At 47.1% G+C, this 23,289-nt stretch overlaps 1 protein-coding gene across 5 annotated transcripts; it reads left to right on the top strand.

The window, feature by feature from the left end:
• The first annotated feature begins 4,603 nt into the window (after positions 1-4,603).
• Positions 4,604-22,579, top strand: LOC107982298 (zinc finger protein 721-like). Of its 5 annotated transcripts, XM_062972684.1 has the most exons (5): positions 4,604-4,824; positions 5,587-5,759; positions 6,632-6,750; positions 15,113-15,260; positions 17,116-22,579. In XM_062972684.1, the coding sequence occupies exon 5, from the start codon at positions 17,484-17,486 to the stop codon at positions 21,162-21,164; it is 3,681 nt and encodes a 1,226-aa protein (XP_062828754.1). In that variant the 5' UTR covers positions 4,604-4,824; positions 5,587-5,759; positions 6,632-6,750; positions 15,113-15,260; positions 17,116-17,483; the 3' UTR covers positions 21,165-22,579. The 5 variants fall into 5 exon arrangements, with proteins under 5 accessions (XP_062828754.1, XP_062828756.1, XP_062828753.1 ...); XM_062972686.1 differs by lacking the exon at positions 5,587-5,759 and having other exon boundaries at positions 17,120-22,579; XM_062972683.1 differs by lacking the exon at positions 5,587-5,759.
• The last annotated feature ends 710 nt before the right edge of the window (positions 22,580-23,289 follow it).

Here is a 23,289-nt window from a genome sequence, read left to right as displayed (position 1 = left end):
GTCAGAACTCGAGAGTGTTTATTCAAAGAGATGAGATACTTTGCAAGGCCAGAGGCTGTGAAACTGACCAGGACTCTGCAGTGTTTTGAGGGTTGGAATCTACTTGCCTTTGAGACAGTCTGTCCCCTTGCGCAGATGGAGGAGGCCGTGAGAGGATTGAATTCACGTGTCTGTCTAGCAGGGGTGTTGAGTGTGTTTTTACTCTGCTTCTCCTTTTCTTCCATCAGTCGCTAACACTGACCAGTTGTGCAGGTCTCACCTACACAATAGAAAGAATTTCCTGAAGGTAAGAGCTGTTCAGTCGTGGAGTATGCTCCTCCCGGGAGTCCATAAGAGTCTTCTTTGAAGGTTTATAAGCAGAGACGGCATGCCCACCTGTTGGGGGTGCTTTGGTTGCTTATTCCTGGATGGTCTGGTGATGATTAGCCCATCAGCACACAAGCAAAACAGACGGAGGAGGAGGAGGTAGGTGTCCTTTAGCCATGAAACCATTGATCCCGTGGGTCGTGGAGTCCAGCCCCATTCTGCTCGAAGCAGCACCACCAGCCAGAGCATCCTCCGCAGGCCACTCTCCAGCCTCTTTTTGGGGTCACCCAGAGAGAGGAACCCCCACCTCTCGAGGCCCTTGCCTTTTTACCCAAATCAAAGAATCTTAGAATAGTAGAGTTGGAAGAGACCCCATGGGCCATCTAGTCCCACCCCCTTCTGCCAGGCAGGAAAAGCAGACTCCCTTGGGAGAATTCCAGCCGCCAGGCAAAGGAAGGCACCCTAATTTGATTTCACCTTTTATCTTAATGCAGGAGACTCAAAGGTTACCTGCAGGAGGAATGCTCAAGCAACCTATGGCATTTGAACCCATGGCTCCATTAGGGTTATTTACTGAGGCGATCCCTCCTTGTATGAGTATGAGGGCCTTCCAAGTGTGGTGTCTTGGTGGATACATAGGTGACTGTGGAGCCCTATTGTTGACCCGCATGTTCTTCCATTCTTTTCTTTTGGGGCAGCCTTGATTGGAGGGAGGGGGATTCCCAGAGGGGGGAGAGCCTCTCTAGGCGGAGGGCCCGCTTGGTGGCCCCTTGTGAGGGGAGGGAGGGGGCCATGAGGGGAAGGCTGGGCTGGGTTGTGGGGAGAAATAGGTGGTATGAATAAACATAATACACTGAGAATGATAACGATAATCATCATCATCATAATAGTCCCAGACACTTGGGAAGTAGTGTCCGACGGGTGACCCAATACAAAAGCCAGCAGAGGGATCTTGTTTGCTGCGGACTCCTCTTGTCTATCAAATAATAATACACATCATAATAACAATGAGGCCTGGCGCCCCACTGGCCTTGGTGGGCCACACTCTCCTGGCCTCCTGCCCAGCACTTCCGGGGGAGGAAGGGGGACTTGGGGGCACAACAACCACAACAGGAGCAGCTCACTGCTGGCTGCAGCTCCCTGGCCTCCTTCGGGGAAGGGCGCTGCAAACCTCTTTTCTTTGACCAGCCCCGAACTCCATGCCTCCCTCCCTTCCTGGTCTGACACTCCATTCCTCCTTAAACTGGCGCTTCCTTCCTTCTCCCTTCCCTTCCCTTCCTTCCTCACTCTCTTCCCTCCTTCCTTCAGTCTGCCCTTTAGTAGTGGCAGAATGGCAGAGAAAAGGGCCGGGGGAGTTTCTGCCCGGAGACCAATGAAGGCAAATTCCCATTAGCGGATCCCGGCAGAACCCACAGAGGCCTGTACCCGGCTCCCACTCCCTCAGGAAAGTCCCTTCCTTCCTTCCTTCCTTCCTTCCTTCCTTCCTTCCTTCCTTCCTTCCTTCCTTCCTTCCTTCAGCGGAGGTCTGCAAGCAGAGGCCAGCTGGCCATCCCCAGGGAGGGTTGGGTGGCGTTTTCTTGAACAGTGTGGTGTGTGATGGCTCTGGCACCCTCTGTCCACCTGTTCGCTCTACCTGCAAAGTGATGTTTCTCCAGTGTGTGTAGGTCAAGGTTTTCTCCTGACATGAAGTCTAGTCGTGTCCGACTTTGGTGCTCATCGCCGTTTGGAAGCCGAAGATCCAGCGTTGTCCATAGACACCTCCAAGGTCATGTGGCCACTGGCATGACTGCATGGAGCACCGTTACCTTCCCACTGGAGTGGTACCTATTGATCTACTCACATTTGTATGTTTTTGAACTGCTAGGTTGGTAGAAGCTGGAGCTAACAGTGAGAGTTCACCCCGCTCCCCGGATTCCAATCATTGACCTTTCAGTCAGTACATTCAGCAGCTCAGTGGTTTAACCCACCGTGCCACCCGGGGCTCCAAGTGAGAAATGTGCATGTGTGTAGGTGGCGGAGGTGTCCACTTCCACAGGCAGCCTCTGGGCCCCACAAACAGGCCACGTGTGGAGAAGGCCAGGCGTGAGAGGCCTGCCGACCTGCTCTTCAAGGCGCTTCGTGGAGATGGGAGTGCCTCTGGCCTGCAGTCCGGAACATTATCAGCAGGGAATGTTTTGCCTTCCAACAAGATGGAGATGAAGACCAGTTAAACACCACAGTCAAAACACCGGCCTATTGGTAAGCACAGTCTTCAAGCCCCCGACCAGAAATGCACTCGGTGCAGCGGCCTTTCGAGGGTGCAGAGTGGAGCAGCTCTTTCCCTCTGGACCAAAGCAGAGGATGATGGGCATCTGGTGCCACCCCTCCCTCCCTCCCTCCCTCCCCAAGGCCCCAAATCTGGAGAGAACCCGAGGCCCTCTTCCTCCGGTCTCCCTCCAGGCCTTGCTCCGGGGAAGAAGGATGGGAGCTGGAGTCCACACGGGTCCCTTCTCCACACTCTGCTCTTTCAGGGTGGAATAACACAGCCAGGTTGACTGCATTTTGGACCCTGGGTTAAGATCTCCCTGATGGACAGCTGTCATCCAAAGTGAATGGTGCTTAATTTGTAAAATCATAACCTATTTTGATGTTTAACAGGCTTCTCCTAAAACAGAGGGCCGATCCACAATCCTTCAGACTGTGGAGGGGCCGAATGATCATTTGGGGAAGAAAAACAACGGACAAATTCCTATGCACACTGCATAGTGCAAAACAACAACAATGAAAGAACAATACAATATTTAAAAATGAAAACAATTGTAACCAGCATAAACCTATCAGGATTTCAATGGGAAGTGTGGGCCTGCTTCTGGCCAATGAGATAGTCCAGTGAATTAGGATTGTTGTTGTTGTGTGCCTTCAAGTCATTTCAGACTTTGGGCGAGCCTAAGTCTAAAATTATTTATTCATTCATTTACTACATTTATTTATTACATTTATATCCCGCCCTTCTCACCCTGAAGGGGACTCTGAGCAGCTGTATGCACATACAATATATTATATTATTAGCATAGCTCAATATTAGCATTATATATTACTATATTGAATGATACCACTATACTGTAATATTATATGTAATATATAACATTTAATTAATATTATTATATGGTATTATTAATATTATATTGTATAACATTATAATATTATTATCAATATTATACGTATATACAATATATTGTATTATTAAAAATGATATAAAAATATTATATTATAAAACTAAGGGCGGGGCCAGGTCAATGACCTTGGAGGGCTGCATCCGGCCCCCAGGCCTTAGTTTGGGGACCCCTGCACTATACTGTAATATTATATGTAATATATAACATATAATTAATATTATTATATGGTATTAGTATTATATTGTATAGCATTATAATATTATTATCAATAATACAGTAGAGTCTCACTTATCCAACACTTGCTTATCGAACGTTCTGGATTATCCAACGCATTTTTGTAGTCAATGTTTTCAATATATTGTGATATTTTGGTGCTAAATTCATAAATACAGTAATTACTACATAGCATTAATGTGTAATGAACTATTTCTGTCAAATTTGTTGTATAACATGATGTTTTGGTGCATAATTTGTAAAATCATCATAACCTAATTTGATGTTTAATAGGCTTTTTCTTAATCTCTCCTTATTATCCAACATATTCACTTATCCAACATTCTGCCGGCCTGTTTATGTTGGATGAGACTCTACTGTATATGTAAATACAATATATTATTAAAATGATATAAAAATATCCTATTCTAAAACTGAGGGCGGGGGCCAGGTCAATGACCTTGGAGGGCCGCATCCGCCCCCGGGCCTTAGTTTGGGGAGCCCTGCTCTAGAGAGAGGAGGGAACTCCCGACCCCGTCAGACCTACACTTCAGGTTCTCAAGCGACACATTATGAAACGGGGAAACCTCACCGGGCGGAGGCGGAGAGAGGAGGCTGCTTCCCCGACACGACCCGTCCACGCAGAGGCGCCTCCCGCTCCTTGGCCTGGCCCTCCCTTCCCCGCTTCAGCCCGGCGCTTCCTCGGGCAGCCTGTCTGGAATGAGCGGCCCCGGAGGCGGGAAGGCGAGGGCGGTCTGCCCGGAGACCGGTGACGCGGCGAGACGAGGCCGATCCCCATTGGCCGATTTATGGAATGACCGTTATAACGGCCGAAGGGAGGAAGGGAGGGTCGGGGGCGTTCCTGCCCGGAGACCGATGACGCGGCAAGACGAGGCCGATCCCCATTGGCCGATTTATGGAATGACTGTTAACGGCCGAAGGGAGGAAGGGAGGGTCGGGGGCGTTCCTGCCCGGAGACCGATGACGCGCGAGAGGAAGGCGGATTCCCATTGGCGGACCGTGGGCGTTGGGCAGAGAAGAGCGAAGGGGGAAAGTTCCCCTCAGGCGAAGCCCCGCCCCTCTTTCCTGTGAGCGCCCTTCGAGGAAGAGGGAGGAGGAGGAGGAGGAGGCCTTTCGGGGGAGAGAGGAGGTAAGGGGAGGGGGGGGCGTTAGGGTTCTGCTGACGGGCCTCCCTCCCGCCCTCCCGCCCTCCCTTCCCGGTCCGGCCTTGGTCTGTCTGTCCCGGTGAGGCTGCGGCCTGCTCGGCCCTCCAGGCCCATGGCGGCCCCTCTGCGCATGCGCCTTCCGAAAGGGTGAAGCCGGGCTGCTGACCGGACGCCCCCCTCCCCCGGCTGCCAGTCTGTCACTGGGCACCAGTCCAAGGGCTGCTGGTGGCCTTTCAAGCCCGGGATGGTTCGGGTCCGGCCTGATGGGCTGATCCCATCTCATGGGCTACGCTTTCGGCATGTTGTGTTTTAGAGGCACCGATGTATTCATTCCTTGTCATTGGAAGGCCTTTGATTGTGTATTGTTGGGATTGGTCCCCATAGAAACCACCCCAAGTCCCCCCTCCCTCGGGGAGATGGAGCGGGATACAAAAATAAAGTCATTGGTGTTGTTATTATTACAGTAGAGTCTCGCTTATCCAACATTCTGGATTATCCAACGCATTTTTGCAATCAATGTTTTCAATACATCGTGATATTTTGGTGCTAAATTCATAAATACAGTAATTACTACGTAGCATTACTGCGTATTGAACTACTTTTTCTGTCAAATTTGTTGTATAACATGATGTTTCAGTGCTTCATTTGTAAACTCATAACCTAATTTGATGTTTAATAGGCTTCTCCTTAATCTCTCCTTATTATCCAACATATTCGCTTTTTTTTTTTTTTTTTTTTCGTGTCAGGAGCAACCGGAGTTGCTTCTGGAGTGAGAGAATTGGCCGGGGACGCCCGGATGTTTTGATGTTTTTACCATCCTTGTGGGAGGCTTCTCTCATGTCCCTGCATGGAGCTGGAGCTGATAGAGGGAGCTCATCCACACTCTCCCCAGGTGGGATTCGAACCTGGCAGCTTTCAGGTCAGCAACCCAACCTTCAAGTCACTTAGTCCACTACGCCATCTGGGGGCTCCTTAACATATTCGCTTATCCAACATTCTGCCGGCCCGTTTATGTTGGATAAGTGAGACTCTACTGTATTATAAAGCAGTTTTGGTACTTGGTCAGTGGACTGAGTAATTCACCCCATCCATCTCTCCATTAAACTGATGTAATCGCTTTTCCAACCTCTTTGGGGCTGATGAGTTAGAAACCCAGAGCTCAGCGAAAGATTCTCCTGAATTAACCAACTGGCCCCCTGTTTCAGTAGGGAAGTTGCAGACCTGATAGTTGGTCTCAAACAATGGAAAAGCGGAAGGATCGGATTTTATTACCTCGGAGATTCTGAAATCGGATCCTGAGTGGTGGACCCCCCTCTTGGCGGCCGTCTTCACCATCATTAACAACACGGGCATCCTTCCAAACCATTGGCGATTTGCCATTATAGAACCAATGTACAAAAAGGGCAACCCTCCCAATCCTTCCAATTACCAGCCAATTAGCCTTCTATCAGTAATTGGAAAGCTTTATGCAAGATTCCTATGAATAAAGTGGCAAACCTGGCTGGGCCATAATAAAACCATCAGCCCTGAGCAAACTGGATTCCGTAAGGATAAATCCACCTTGGATCACTGCTTAGTACTTTCTCAAATACTCCACATTTTGCTGCATTACTCCCAGTTTTTAATCTCTCTTACCCTGACATCCATTGCTTAAGCTACTAAAAAGAATTCCCCCAAAAGTTGATCTATCTTCTGTGTTATTGTCCATTATTTCCAAACCTAATAGTTCTGTCTTTCTGAATCATCTTCTTGTATTTGATCTTGGTTCAATTGCTTGTCTTTTCTTTACAGTATTTATACCTCGCCCTTCTCGCTTCGAAGGGGACTCAGAGTGGCTTTACAGAACACACACACGGCAACCATTCAATGCTTGATTATACAATTTAAAAGGACAGACAACACAGACAGAGGTAAAGACAGTTTTTTCCCATCTTATTTCTGGCATCTTGGAGGCTGTGCTTGACAGTGGTCATGGGGGGGCGGTGGGGGGGAGGTAGTGCTGTCACTCCATCTTCCGTGGCAAGGAGCTTCCTCCCAATCAGTGTTCTTAAGGACGCCTTTATTACCTCCCCACTGAAAGAGGTACCTATTTATCTACTCACATTTTCTCTTTCGACCTGCTAGATGGACAGGTGAGCTAGGGCTAACAACGGGTGCTCACCCCGACCCGGGCTCAGACTCCCGACCTTGTAATCACCATGATTTTTCTGCAGCACACAGCTATTTACCTGCTGTGCTAAGCCTGTTTGTCTATATCAGTTAGATATTCCTATTCGTATGCAATAGGATAACAGTGGAAATCATTATAATCAAATACTTGCCGGTGGAGAGTTGGAATTTTTATTGGGGTGGCTGCAAGTCTTTTGGGTTGTCTGGCCATGTTCCAGAATCTTTCTCTTCCTGCCGTTTTGCCCACATCTGCGGCAGGCATCCTGAGAGGTGTGAGGTATGTTGGGAGCTAGGCAAGGGAGGTTTCTATATCTGTGTAAGGTCCAGGGTGGGAGAAAGAACTCTTGTCTGTTGGAGGCAGGTGCTGATGTTGTAATTAATCACCTTGATTAGCATTTGATGGCCCTGTGGCCTCAAGGCCTGGCTTCTTCCTGCCTGGGAAAATCCTTTGTTTGGAGGTGTTAGCTGTCCCTGATTGTCAGGAGAGAAAGCTTCTGGAACATGGACATACAGCCCGAAAGACTCACAGCCACCCAGTGATTCCGGGCATGAAAGCCTTCAACAATACATTATTTTTTTGTTTCATTTCCTCCTTCTTTGAATAGTCTTTGATTCCAATGGGCTCTTGAGGGAAGGAATCCAGTTGGGAAAGTCAGTCGGGGTCGGCAGTATCGCTGAAAACAGCTGCAACTATTATGTGCGTGCACGCCTCTCCTTCCTTCTTCCCCTCCAAGGCCATCCATCTCGGGAGATGCAATCCCCCAGGAGACTCCCACAAGATCGCAGCTTCCCCTGTCAACACCGCTGCTGCATAGTTTGCAAAGGTCTGCACTTCTCCTTGGCTTAGTTATGTGCAGCCAGGTGAACTCCTGCCCTTATTTTGAGCTCGTTGGAGGCACTAATCTTGCTACTGACTACGGACAAAGCCTTTCATCATTTAGTCTGCCGCCATTCCTAAACCGGAAGTTCAAGTTGAGGTCTTTGAATATCGATTGTTTCTAATTAGACAACCATACATCTAATGAGACAACCATACAAATTAGATGCTCTGAGGAAGGCCAGCTAAATTCTAGAATTAGTGCTACTAGCAGGGCTGCATCCTGGCAAAGTACATTTTCATTATTTTTCGTTATATAATTGCGCAAGGGAGGGAGCTTCCAGGGCTCCTTTCTCTCTCATTTTTAGAGCTATTGGGATGAAACTTGCTACAATGGTAGAGCACATTTACTACTGTTACCCCCCCCCCCCCCTCCACGTTTCAGAATGTTTCACTCATTCACTGATTTGGGGGAATTTAAAAAATATTAGGAACAACATTTTAAAAAAGCTACAAGAGCGATCTTCTTGAACTTCCATTTTCAAGGATACCACATAACCAGGGCATTATCCCCCCCCCCCCCCCCCGCCAAAGTTCCATAAAGGTTTGCACATCCCTTGATTTTTAGGGAATTTTAGGGAACCAACATAAACTTAACAGTACTATTTTTCCCTGGAAGACTCTGTTGGAGGAGTGGGCTTAATGTACAATGGAGCAACTCCTTGGCAGCAGCGTGACCCCGCCCCAGTAGCCCAAGGTGAAGAAAAGAACAAAAACACACCGACCGTAGGAGGCTTCTCTTTGTAGTAAAATAATATGGTTGCACTAGTTACAAGAACAAGGTTTCCATAACACAAATAAATACATAGTAGCTTTACACGCAGCAGCCTTCACACTGGAGCTTGACACTCGAGGCTTCTCTCACTCCAGGCCCCCTCGTATCAGGCCTTCCTCATCCCGTGAGACCTTCCTCACAGACAAGCCTCCTCACACTCAGGCAAACTCCCTCCCACAGCCTTCGGCCTGCTCACTCAGGGCGACACTAGCTTTGGCCCACTGACTCTTTAACAGGTTTTGGCCTACTAACGCTTTCAGTTTTTGAGTCACACTTTTGTAATCAAAAACCAGCTGTGCCCGGCCACGCGTTGCTGTGCTGTAGTCTGGTGGTATGGAAAATAAAGTAATGAGAAACAGCCAGGCTTTGAAACTGCAAGGCTATTCAGTGCTAATCAAGCTGGGTAACCAAGGGGTTTATATATCTGTGGAATAATGTCCATGGTGGTGGAAAGGACTCTTGTCTGCTTGAGGCAGGTGTGAATGTTGCAGTTGGTCTCCTTGATTAGTATTGAATAGCCTTGCAGCTTCAAGGTCTGGCTGCTTACTGTCTGGAGGAATCCTGTGTATTGGAAGATGTTTGCTGGGCCCTCCAGGTGTTTTGGATTTTAACTCCCACTTTTCCTAGCCTACAGTTTGTTAGGAATTGTGGAAGTTGGAGTGCAAAACACCTGGAGGGCCCAAGTTTGCTCATGCCTGTTGTAGCCCCTGGCATGTCACCCAACATGAAAAGTTTGGCCTGTATTCTATTCCAGCTGCACTCTTGGGCAGAAGACGCTGCAGGAAAACGACAACTCCCAGCCGTCAAAGAGGTCTCAAGATGAAACCTTCAAAGTTGCTAGGCTGACTTAGGTTCTGCAAAGGTCAAGGTGGGAGAGAGGGGGCCGTTTTAGGCAAGGCGCAGCCAGAGGTGCAGCAGGCAGGGGTGGGTCAAGCTATACGCCAACTATGCGTTTGCAGAAGGCACATTCCTCAATTGAAGCGCCTCCGAAAGCGCTGTTAGCCCGCCTGCAAGCTGACCTGCTTGCCTCCGCTTCTCTCTCTGTCAGGCTGCCTCATCCTCCCACCGCCCCTCCAAAGCTGGGGGGGGGGGGAGAGTGAAGGAGCACCCATCCCCGCAGCAGGGGAATCCATCAGAAGCGACTGTGGCTCCCTCACCCCCGCAGCTGCTTCTGTTGTTTTCCCATGCCGTGGCCTTGCAGTGCAGGGATGAGTGCTCCCCCCATCTTTGGAAGGGCGGTGGAAGGCTCCCACCACCCCTCCAAAGCCGGGGGCGGGGCAGGGCAAGAGCGAAGGAGCACTCATCTTTGCTGCGGCGCGGTAAAGAAACCTAAGGAGCATCTCTCTCCAAAACCGGAAGGTGGGGAGGACTGGAGGAGCAGCTAGCTGCAGCCTTGCAGTGCGGGAAACCTAAGGTACAGCAGTGAGGCTGGAATCAGAAAGTGTTGGGGAGGCTTAAAAATTATTATTACTACTACATGGAGGCTTTTGTTTTGGCAGGGAGACCTACCTTTTATTTTTCAGTGATTGGTTTGGGGGCGGGCACCAAAAATACTGCTTGCTTACACTAGAAAATTACCTAGGGCCGGCCCTGACAGCAGGGAATCTCTTCCCTTGGCAATTGGGACTGGGCGTTCTGCTGCTCACCATGGTCCTGGCCACCAAGGCAAAGAACATCGCTCTGCCAGCCAACGCGGGGCCCGAGGCAGTCAAGGTTCAGAAGGAGAGGCCTGGGCCAAGGGGGATGGGAGTAGCTTCCCGGGCGAAGCCTTAACGGGAGCACACACGCAGGAGCTGCGAAGGGGCGGGGGCACCCAGCCGCCATCTTGCTTAAGGGCACACATGCGCCTTTTATTCTGGAGAGGGGAAGAGGAAAGCAGCTGGGCAGCTGCCATCTTTGCTAAGGGCAAACTGAGTTAAAAGTGGGGCCTGACTGCATCCGTTCTACAGAGTGTGTCTGAGCTGCAGCCTGACTCCATGGCTGGGCCTCCCTTGGCGCCAGCAAAGACTGCCAGCTCGCTATGGATGGTTGGTCTGGTGTTTTTTTCCTTCCATCGCGTGGAGTGGGGGTGGGGGGGTTTGCACATGCGCTGCTATTTAATCTTGGTTTTGGGGACTTTTGTGTTCATTCCTGGTTACTTGTTTAGGTTTTTAAAGTGGAGGTCATGCCTTGAATGTGTGGCCAAATTTGGTGGCATTCTCTCCAGTGGTTTTTTTTTTTTTTTGGTTAACTCGGTCATACAAACTGACAGTATTTTATATAAAGAGAGAGACCCAGTTGATTTGTAATATTTCTGAAAGACCCCAGAGGCCATCCAGTCCAACCCCCTTCTGCACAATCAAACCACCCCAACAGATGCCCATTCAGCCTTTGAAATAACAACAACAACAATAATAGGAAACCTACTAGGTCAGCTTTGGAGTTACTGCCTCTCAACTTTGCCTACCACACAAAACTCCCAAAAATCTCCATTTATCTCAAAATCCCTTTAGAGAATGAACACGGGGTTTTCCCCACCACAACATTTAGGGCAGAGGAGCAGGCGGCACAAGGCAGTCAGGAGAATTCTGGGAAATGTAGTTTGGGAAGGCGAGGATGCCTTCAAAATTCAAAAGGCCCCACCCTGAACTACATTTCCCAGACTTGTGTTCACTTCCCGTGTTAAAGCCTCAGTCGGAGTGTGGACCAGGGACCCCTCTGGCTCTAATGGCCTAAGGAATGGCCGGGATTTGTGGGTTGGATCCGTTCCCCCCGGAAGAGGGAAGGAGGGAGCTCAGATGAACCCATGGATGAGCAGCACGTCTCAATATCAGCCTTTTTCCCATTTGGGGATTCAAGTTCTGTTCCTCCCCGTTTCCTGTCTCAAGAAACCCACTGAGGAGGGAGGCCTTGGAGGGGTCTTAGGTGTTATATTCCATGCTCTGCTGGTGGAATCTGCCAATATTCCACCATGGTATCCTTCTGGGACGTCTCTCCGGGATGGGCCTTGGGGGTACTGTTCTGCAGTGGCTCCAGTCCTTCCTAGAGGGCCGTTCCCAGTTGGTGAAGCTGGGGGACACCTGCTCAGACCCCTGGCCATTGACCTGTGGGGTCCCGCAAGGTTCCATTTTGTCCCCCATGCTTTTTAATATCTACATGAAACCGCTGGGTGAGGTCATCCGGAGTTTTGGAGTGCGGTGCCATCTCTACGCGGATGACACCCAACTCTACTACTCCTTTCCACCTAATTCCAAGGAAGCCCCTCGGATACTGGACCAGTGTCTGGCCGCTGTATTGGCCTGGATGAGGGCGAACAAGCTGAAGCTCAATCCTGACAAGACAGAGGTCCTCCAGGTCAGTCGTACGTCTGATCGGGGTATTGGGTGGCAACCTGTGCTTGACGGGGTCGCACTCCCCCTGAAGGCGCAGGTCCGCAGCTTGGGGGTCCTCCTGGACTCTGCGCTGACACTTGAGGCCCAGGTGTCGGCCGTGGCTGGGAGGGCCTTTGCACAACTAAAACTTGTGCGCCAGCTGCGACCATACCTCGAGAAGTCAGATCTGACCATGGTGGTCCATGCCTTAGTTACCTCTAGACTGGATTACTGCAATGCGCTCTACGTGGGGCTGCCTTTGAAGACGGCTCGGAAACTACAACTAGTACAACGATCGGCAGCCAGGTTTCTAACTGGGGCAGATTACAGGGCGCGCTCAACGCCGCTGTTTAAAGAGCTCCACTGGCTGCCATTTATTTTCCGAGCCCAATTCAAGGTGCAGGTTATCACCTACAAAGCCCTAAACGGTTTGGGACCCACCTACCTTCGAGACCGCATTTCCCCCTATGAACCCGCACGACCTCTTCGCTCGTCGGGGGAGGCCCTCCTCTCGCTTCCACCACCTTCGCAGTTGTGGTTGGTGGGGACGAGGGAGAGGGCCTTCTCCGCCGTGGCCCCCCGGCTGTGGAACTCGCTCCCCAGGGAGATTAGGCAGGCCCCTACCCTACTCTCATTCAGGAAGAGCCTGAAAACTTGGCTATTCCAGAAGGCCTTCGTTGACTGATCCTTGTGGGATCATGTTATTTACCTATTAAGCAGTAGACCCTCTGGATTGTTTTTAGGATTCATTCAGCACTTTAAGTATTACACCTGCTGTATAATTATCCCTCCCTGATAACTTGATATTGCTTTGCACCTTGGCCTGGATCTTTTGACCCAAATCGGGATTTTAATATTATTGTGTATATTGACTTTTATGACTGTTTTTAATCATGTTGAAGTTTTACTGCTCGGTTTAATGTTTTATCTGATTTGTGCTGTCATGTCTGGGCATGGCCCCTTTTAAGCCGCCCCGAGTCCCTCCGGGGAGATGGGGCGGGATATAAGAATAAAATTATTATTATTATTAAATTATTAATATGCTATCTGACGGAAATCCAGTTTGAGCCGGATAAATGTATATCATTTTTGAGGAGGTCCAATCCAGCAGCTAGAGCCGTGGTTCCCAACCTGTGGGCCACGAGACATGTGGGGAAAACTGCAACTGTGCATGTGCCAGGGGTGCGAGAGGAGAGGGAGAAAAGGAAGGAAGGAAGGAAGGAAGGAAGGAAGGAAGGAAGGAAGGAAGGAAGGAGACACCAGTGCTTTGCCCTCACCCATGCTTTCTTGGCTTCTCAGGCCAGGGCAGAGAAGACTCACCCAGCAACACACGCGAGGGAGCAAGAGAGAGAAGGGGAGTCCACCAAAGTAATGATTATTGTTGTTATTAGCTCCCATTGCCACACATCAGTTTTAATGGGAAAGCAGCCCTTTGTAAGAACCTGTTTAGTCCCCCGTAGTAGTAGTAGTAGTAGTAGTAGTAGTAGTAGTAGTAGTAGTTATTGCCATTAGGGACAGTTTATTGGGTCTCGTGCTCCGCTTTTTGCATTTTTTTCAATCTCAGCCCCCTCCCCTTCTTTTTTTTTTTAAACGAGTGTTAACAAAATCCACGGATAATAACAGCCCAACAAAAACAATTGTATTTCTTTTTTTAAAAAACAAAACAAAAAAAACCTTTATTTAAATTTGATACATACACATAAAAACATTTGGGAAATAGGGGTTGAGTTAGGGAAAGAAGGGGAAGGGGAGGATAGGTAAAGTGGGGTCGGGGTTGGGGTAGGGATATGGGGTGGGTACTTCCAGGACAATCCCGTTTGTTACTTATCATTTTACGGCCATTCTTCCCATCCTAACAATCTTCTCTGTGAGGCTTCTAATGGAGAAAGCCATCTGGGAGTTTTATTATACATCCTTTTTCTATATTTGTCCCATGTTTTTATAAGGGATGATCTAAAAAAATTATTCCTGAAGTTTTTCTCCTTTGATGTTCTCTCTTTCCATAAATATGCATGCCACCCCATACACAGATCAAAACCTTCCAAATTTAGAATTTTCTTGTTTTTTAGTTGTATCCAATCTCTAATCCAAATTAAGTTGCAAGCCTCGTAGCAGGTCTTAAAATCCGGCAATGCAAAGCCTCCTCTCTTCCTATCATCTATTAAATTTTTCATTTTTATCCGTGGCCTTTTCCCCCTCCATATGAATTTGCTTGAGTCCTTATTCCATTCTTGAAAGCATCTGTGTGATCTTAAAATGGGAAGGGATTGGAACAGGAATAACATCTTTGGTAAAATATTCATTTTAATAGAAGAGATTCTGCCCCATAACAATAAATTCAGGTTTTTCCAGGTCTCTAATTCTTTTTTTACTTCTTTCCAGGCTCTTTCATAGTTGTTTTTTAATAGCCCAGGGCTGTGGCGCAGACAGGAGAGCAAACCAGTTGCAATTAACTGCAGTGAATCACTGACCAGGAGGTCATAAGTTCGAGGCCCGCTCGGAGCTATGTTGTTTGTCTTTGTCCTATGTTAAAAGGCATTGAATGTTTGCCTATATGTGTAATGTGATCCGCCCTGAGTCCCCTTCGGGGTGAGAAGGGCGGAATATAAATGCTGTAAATAAATAGCTGGGAATTTTTAATAGCTGGGAATTGTTTTCCTTAGTGTCTTTGTTTTTAGGCCGGTTCCTGGTGTTATTTGGATTGCTGATTCAGAAAATTGCATTGGATAGACCACATCAGCTCTAGATTATTAAACACGGCTTTCTGTGGGTGAGCAGATGGCAAACACTGGATGCTATATGTTCTGTATCAGAAATTAGAGTTGATGTGGTCTATCCAATGCAGTTCTCTGAATCAGCACCCCAAAAAACCAAACTGAATCTAAAGTTGACCAAAAACTGATTCGTAATCCAGTTGGTACTAATGTTGGAGAGGGGTCCCTGGTCAAAAAAGGTCACGAACCACTGAGCTAGAGAATGGATTGCGCTTTTGACCACAAAAAGAACAATATATTTAGGAGCCTTGTTTTTGAAAAATTCTAGGCAACTCTACAGATTGCAGAGGTTTCAGATCCCCATTTCCCCTCCTTTTCCCTCTGCAGGTCTCCGGCAGGTCTCCTTGCCCTCCTCCGGGGCCTCTTCTGTGTGCGGCCAGGCATCTTTGACCTTCAGGGCCCAATCCCACAATGCCAGGGGTCAAAGGGGATGGTCGCAAGGGTCGGTGAAGCCAAAGGGTTTCAGAAGGCAAAGGTACAGCCTTACGATTTACAGAGTAATATTATTACCATCATCATCATTTCTATCCTACTATCTCTCTCTTAAAAGGAGACCCAAAGTCACTAAGAATAAAAGCAACACTGCATATCATTTTAAACCAAAAACACACACATTAAAGTTAAACACTGAAACTATTAAAAGCAAACAGTTACATCCAATTAGAAGCCTATTCTGAGCCATCCCAGCAAAAGTAAGCAGGCCCAACCAGTTACAATAGAGTCTCACTTATCCAAGCCTCGCTTATCCAAGCCTCTGGATAATCCAAGCCATTTTTGTAGTCAATGTTTTCAATATATCGTGATATTTTGGTGCTAAATTCATAAATACAGTAATTACAACACAACATTACTGCGTATTGAACTACTTTTTCTGTCAAATTTGCTGTATAACATGAAGTTTTGGTGCTTAATTTGTAAAATCATAACCTAATTTGATGTTTAATAGGCTTTTCCTTAATCCCTCCTTATTATCCAAGTTATTCATTTATCCAAGCTTCTGCCAGCCCGTTTAGCTTGGATAAGTGAGACTCTACTGTATCTTGTTGGCAATCAAAGCAGTAATGCAAGTGTGGCTGAAGCACCTGTGTGACGCTTTCAGCTATACAATGCTCTGCTTAAGAAACCAGCCTGGTACTACCCAGGTGATGGTCTCAGCTCAACTGGCAGGTGATGCTCAATAAAACCCCTGCCAATGGGCTCCCAGTGCCAAGGAGGGGCCTGTGGTGGATGCCATGAACCTGATGCCTTCCCTCCTACCCCTTTAATCATAGCACGTCATCTTTAGCACATCATTTTAGTTTTGGCCACAATATTGTCTCCTGAGCAAATGCAGACTTTTTACAAAACCAAAACATCCTGCCTTTACAAATTTAATATTTTCCCTTCCTTGTTGCCTTTCTCTGAATCTGCTGCAGTTTGTCAATGTCCTTTCAAAAATGGGCTGAATGGAGTGGAACTGGGCAGGAATCATGTCTTCCACCCCACCCAAGGTGTTGCTGGACTGCAATCCCCTGTATCCCATGTGTTTCTGTGAAGGAAGGGTTGATGGGAGTTGGAGTGCAGAAACATCTGGAGGACAGGAGGATTCCCACTCACCCTGGGGTCCATCCATCCGTCTCCTCTCTCTCATGCCGAGTGCCTTCCACCCTGTGCTTGTGCATCCCTATCTTAACCTTTGTGGTCTCAGTGTAGAAGTTTGCATTCTCCATTGTTTTTCTCTTTGCATTTGTTCTGCCTGAGATTATATACCTTTATGGTATAGGTTTTGTACGAATGCAATATGTCAAGGAACTTTGCAGCCTAATGTACTCTCAATGTCTCCAGGTGCCTTGCTCTAGAAACGTGAGGCAGGGATCACGCTGCAGGGAAAGAGAGGATCAGGGAAATATATTCTTCTTGAATTGGAAGAAATCTGCACAAGACAATGAAGTATTGTTCTCCCAAGACTGATCACTTGGGATGGTCTGTCCGTACAGGTGGTCACTCACATTCTGAGTTGGGATGTGAGGAAGTGGGATCCAGACAGGAAATGCTTTGCAACTTTAGCCCCTTTCTGTGCTGACCATATTGTTAGAGGTCTTCCTTCACAAAGGTTGGATTACACACTTAACACATTGCAGTGCAAGAAATCTCATTCACAGAATCCTGGGCCACCATCCTGTTTGTATCTGAGCAGGGATTTCTCTTTGTTTGGCAATTGGTTCTCTGAGTTGGGCCAGTCTCTCTCCCTTCTTCCCCTGCAATTGCTACAGCACTAGGCTGTTGTTTTTCATGCCCAGTGAGATCTTTCTTTGTTCCACACCTGATAAGATTTTCCTCTTATTTGTCAGACAGGTAACATCTGAAAGAACCTTTTGAAGAACACTTTGCCCTTTGTTTTAGGACTGAAATGAAAGTACACAGCACTGACAACAAGAAGAAATAAGTTGGAGAAATTATATTTCAAGCTACATATCTGTGTATTCAAGGAGGAAAGGAAGGATTGTGCTGTAAGAAAGAGGGGCTTGGCAAAGAGGAAAGCAGACTACAACAATCAATACAAAGACTCAGAAGAGGAAAACTTGTCCTGTTCAGGAGTACATATCTCTGAACTTCTGGTATAATATTTGAATCATAAATGTAAAAGAATGGAAAATCTCAATTCCGTGTCAAAATCACACACAGGGGAGGAACTACATAATTGAATGGACTGTGGGAAATGCTTCATTTGGAGGAGATCCCTTATAAACTTCAACACACTCACACAGGAGAGAAGGCACATAAATACATGGAATGTGGAAAGAGCTTCAGGAACAGAGCAAATCTCCATACCCATCAAAGCACCCTCACAGGGGAGAAGCCACATAAATGCTTAGAATGTGGAAAGACCTTCATTCAGAGGGGAGATCTGCATATCCATCAAAGGACCCACACAAGGGAGAAGCCACATAAATGCATGGAATGTGGAAAAAGCTTCAGTCAGAGTGGACATCTGCATGTCCATCAAAGGACCCACACAGGGGAGAAACCACATAAATGCATGGAGTGTGGAAAGAGCTTCAGTGAGAGTGGAAAGCTGCGACTCCATCACAGAATGCACACAGGGCAGAAGCCACATAAATGCATGGAATGTGGAAAGAGCTTCAGTCAGAATGGACATCTGCGTACCCATCAAAGGACCCACACAGGGGAGAAGCCACATAAATGCATGGAATGTGGAAAGAGATTTAGTCACAGTGTGAGTCTGCGTTCCCATCAAAGGATCCACACTGGGGAGAAGCCACATAAATGCATGGAATGTGGAAAGAGCTTCAGTCAGAGTGGACATCTGCGTGTCCATCAAAGGACCCACACAGGGGAGAAGCCACATAAATGCATGGAATGTGGGAAGAGCTTCAGTCATAGTGTGAATCTGCATACTCATCAAAGGACCCACACAGGGGAGAAGCCACATAAATGCATGGAATGTGGAAAGAGCTTCAGTCATAGTGTGAATCTGCATACTCATCAAAGGACCCACACAGGGGAGAAGCCACATAAATGCATGGAATGTGGAAAGAGCTTCAGTCAGAGTGGACATCTGCGTACACATCAAAGGACCCACACACGGGAGAAGCCACATACATGCATGCAATGTGGAAAGAGCTTCAGTCATAGTGTGAGTCTGCATATTCATCAAAGGACCCACACAGGGGAGAAGCCACATAAATGCATGGAATGTGGAAAGACCTTCAGTCAGAGTGGACATCTGCGTACACATCAAAGGACCCATACAGGGGAGAAACCACATAAATGCATGGAGTGTGGAAAGAGCTTCAGTGAGAGTGGAAAGCTGCATCTCCATCACAGAATGCACACAGGGCAGAAGCCACATAAATGCATGGAATGTGGAAAGAGCTTCAGTCAGAGTGGAGATCTCCATATCCATCAAAGAATGCACACAGGAGAGAGACCACATAAATGTGTGGAATGTGGAAAGAGCTTCAGTCGGAGTGGGCCTCTCCGTATCCATCAAAGGATGCACACAGGAGAGAAGCCACATACATGCATGGAATGTGGAAAGAGCTTCAGTCAGAATGGAGATCTCCATATCCATCAAAGAATGCACACAGGAGAGAAGCCACATACATGCATGCAATGTGGAAAGAGCTTCAGTCGGAGTGTGAATCTGCATACTCATCAAAGGACCCACACAGGGGAGAAGCCACATAAATGCATGGAATGTGGAAAGAGCTTCAGTCAGAGTGGACATCTGCGTACCCATCAAAGGACCCACACACGGGAGAAGCCACATACATGCATGCAATGTGGAAAGAGCTTCAGTCGGAGTGTGAATCTGCATACTCATCAAAGGACCCACACAGGGGAGAAGCCACATAAATGCATGGAATGTGGAAAGAGCTTCAGTCAGAGTGGACATCTGCGTACCCATCAAAGGACCCACACACGGGAGAAGCCACACAAATGCATGGAATGTGGAAAAAGCTTCAGTCAGAGTGGACATCTGCGTACACATCAAAGGACCCACACAGGGGAGAAGCCACATAAATGCATGGAGTGTGGAAAGAGCTTCAGTGAGAGTGGAAAGCTGCGTCTCCATCACAGAATGCACACAGGGCAGAAGCCACATAAATGCATGGAATGTGGAAAGAGCTTCAGTCAGAGTGGACATCTGCGTGTCCATGAAAGGACCCACACAGGGGAGAAGCCACATAAATGCATGGAATGTGGAAAGAGCTTCAGTCATAGTGTGAATCTGCATACTCATCAAAGGACCCACACAGGGGAGAAGCCACATAAATGCATGGAATGTGGAAAGAGCTTCAGTCAGAGTGTGAATCTGCATACTCATCAAAGGACCCACACAGGGGAGAAGCCACATAAATGCATGGAATGTGGAAAGAGCTTCAGTCATAGTGTGAATCTGCATACTCATCAAAGGACCCACACAGGGGAGAAGCCACATAAATGCATGGAATGTGGAAAGAGCTTCAGTCATAGTGTGAATCTGCATACTCATCAAAGGACCCACACAGGGGAGAAGCCACATAAATGCATGGAATGTGGAAAGAGCTTCAGTCAGAGTGGACATCTGCGTACACATCAAAGGACCCACACACGGGAGAAGCCACATACATGCATGCAATGTGGAAAGAGCTTCAGTCATAGTGTGAGTCTGCATACTCATCAAAGGACCCACACAGGGGAGAAGCCACATAAATGCATGGAATGTGGAAAGAGCTTCAGTCAGAGTGGACATCTGCGTACACATCAAAGGACCCATACAGGGGAGAAACCACATAAATGCATGGAGTGTGGAAAGAGCTTCAGTGAGAGTGGAAAGCTGCATCTCCATCACAGAATGCACACAGGGCAGAAGCCACATAAATGCATGGAATGTGGAAAGAGCTTCAGTCAGAGTGGAGATCTCCATATCCATCAAAGAATGCACACAGGAGAGAGACCACATAAATGTGTGGAATGTGGAAAGAGCTTCAGTCGGAGTGGGCCTCTCCGTATCCATCAAAGGATGCACACAGGAGAGAAGCCACATACATGCATGGAATGTGGAAAGAGCTTCAGTCAGAATGGAGATCTCCATATCCATCAAAGAATGCACACAGGAGAGAAGCCACATACATGCATGCAATGTGGAAAGAGCTTCAGTCGGAGTGTGAATCTGCATACTCATCAAAGGACCCACACAGGGGAGAAGCCACATACATGCATGGAATGTGGAAAGAGCTTCAGTCAGAGTGGACATCTGCGTACCCATCAAAGGACCCACACACGGGAGAAGCCACACAAATGCATGGAATGTGGAAAAAGCTTCAGTCAGAGTGGACATCTGCGTACACATCAAAGGACCCACACAGGGGAGAAGCCACATAAATGCATGGAGTGTGGAAAGAGCTTCAGTGAGAGTGGAAAGCTGCGTCTCCATCACAGAATGCACACAGGGCAGAAGCCACATAAATGCATGGAATGTGGAAAGAGCTTCAGTCAGAGTGGACATCTGCGTACCCATCAAAGGACCCACACAGGGGAGAAGCCACATAAATGCATGGAATGTGGAAAGAGCTTCAGTCGGAGTGTGAATCTGCATACTCATCAAAGGACCCACACAGGGGAGAAACCACATAAATGCATGGAATGTGGAAAGAGCTTTAGTCACAGTGTGAGTCTGCGTTCCCATCAAAGGATCCACACTGGGGAGAAGCCACATAAATGCATGGAATGTGGGAAGAGCTTCAGTCAGAGTGGACATCTGCGTGTCCATGAAAGGACCCACACAGGGGAGAAGCCACATAAATGCATGGAGTGTGGAAAGAGCTTCAGTGAGAGTGTAAAGCTGTGTCTCCGTCACAGGAAGCACATAGGGGAGGAGCCACATAACTGAATGGACTGTGGAAAGAGCTGCACACAAGGTTCAGCCTTCATTACACATCAAAGAACTCGCACACAGCCAGAGTACCCCTTCCTGTATGTTTCCTATTTCTCCTAACAAATTTCCCCACTTAAGGGTCCCAGACAGAAAAAAAGAGAGAATGGACAGAAAAATGAAGGTCACCACCTTGATCTGTATCTATCGTGTACTGCAGTTTCTGGCGTCTGGCTTGACTGATTCTGGGGGCAGGTCTCTCACAGGGGAGGACTTATCTCAGTATTGCAGTCAGCTTGGAAGGGGTTAACATGGGCTTTTCCTCCTCAAGAAAAGCATTGCAGGCTTCTGAGATGATCTGTGAAGGCTTTCTGAAATGAGCAGCAGCTGAGCTCTCAAGAGAAAAGGGATCTGGAAACGAATAGCTCTTTTGTAGCAGATAACATCAGAAATCTTGCCCTGGATCTTGGCTCTGCTGCCCCTCAAATAGAATTCTGGACTCTGGCCTTCTTCCTATAATCCTGTTCTGGACTCTATTGTTCCCTGAATCGCTGAATGTAAATTCTGGACTGACTGCTTGGCTTGATTTATGGACTTGGGCTTCAGTTTGCATGCCTACCTTTCTGACTGGGCTTTGGAATATTGACTTCAGTTTGTACTCTTGCATTCTTGGTTGTTCTTTTATGAACTGTGGTGAATACATTCCTGACATCTGACTATTAGACTGTGACCTTGGCAAATATTTGCTTATTTGTAAATTATGCGGTCATACTTATAATTGTAAGCCGCTTTGGGTCTCCTTCGGGAGAGATAAAGTGGGTGTAATGAAGTATGAGTTTTGTATTCATGTTTGTTGTGTTTAACTATGTGCTTTTGGTTTGGTTAGGTAGGTATGAGACGGTGGCAGCCATTTAATGGCTCTCCTCTGAGGCAGTTGCCATGGAGATGTGGGCGGAGCCATCTGCCGAGGGGAGGAGAAGTGAAGAGGTTTTTTTTTAAAGTGAAGCCTCAGTCTGTGCTCAGATGAGGCACAGGGAAGATTGATTCCAAGTTGATGGGATCAAGGAGACGCAATTGTTCATTTTGAATCAGTTATAAATAAGTTTGGTGACTTATTTAATGTAGTCTGTGTCCTGGAAAGGCACAGAGAATCTGTGATAGTATATCACGGGGGTGACTGTGGTTTGAAGTCACTGGATAGTCCAGGTTTCAGACTTTGGGAACCAATCCCAGCTGGACTCACAGAGATCCATTGAAGTAACAATTTAAAAGGAGCAGAGGAAGAAGTTTTAACTACTTTAAGTAAAAGAAGGGATACTTTAGAGAGTTTGATTCATCTCATTCTAGTATTGTAATTGTTAATAACCTCTAAGTGAAACATCTTTTGTAACCACCAAGCTTGTGCCTGAATAAACTTGATATTGTTCTTTCAACATCAGCCTCTGTCGTCTATAGACTCCCTCAGCACAATTGCGCTACTATTTTAACACCGAATAAAGTAAAAGGCTTCCTCTGAGCTATTGGGTGGTTGAGCACTTTTATAATCTAAAGGTGTCTCTCCACATAGTTGTCTTTTATTATTTGGGACATTTATTTGTTATTAATTGGGTCTTCTAGGCTACCCTCCTTTACACAATGGTGGCAGTGGTGGGATAAAAAAGATTTCCCCCCTGCCTGAAAGAGCCTTAGTTGTTATTAGTCTTTTACATAATAATAATGCCTGCTTAGAGTAAACCCCCTGTAGTAATTGCGACTGTTCAGTCATTTCCATTAGCAAAGGATCCATTAGGATACACAACATCTCTCCCTAAGTGCAGAGAATGGAAGACGAGTGATGACATTAGCTGATGAAGATTCTTAAATCTGTTGAGATGGACAATTTAACTAAGTTGATGAAGAGACATATTTGTCTTAACTACAAGTAAGATTGGGACCTACTAATTCACTAGTTATAATAATGAGGGGACATTTGTTTACTGTGGGTTTTAGGAATCTATATATATAAAAGAGTGATGGCATCAGGGCAGTGGACAAAACAACAAAACTACAGGCCCCCCAACCTCGAAATTTGACAACACAACCCATCATCCAAGCCTCTAGGTTGATACAACAAAAAGAAAAGAAAAATAAAGTCCTAATTAGA

The sequence above is a fragment of the Anolis carolinensis genome, chromosome 2 (genome assembly GCF_035594765.1).
Source record: "Anolis carolinensis isolate JA03-04 chromosome 2, rAnoCar3.1.pri, whole genome shotgun sequence".
Taxonomy (NCBI): Eukaryota; Metazoa; Chordata; class Lepidosauria; order Squamata; family Dactyloidae; genus Anolis; species Anolis carolinensis.
This window is presented reverse-complemented; position numbering and strand designations above follow the sequence as displayed.

Coding starts and splice junctions, on each gene's coding strand:
- LOC107982298 (XM_062972687.1), top strand. CDS start 17,484: ATGCTTCATTTGGAGGAGATCCCTTATAAACTTCAACACACTCACACA.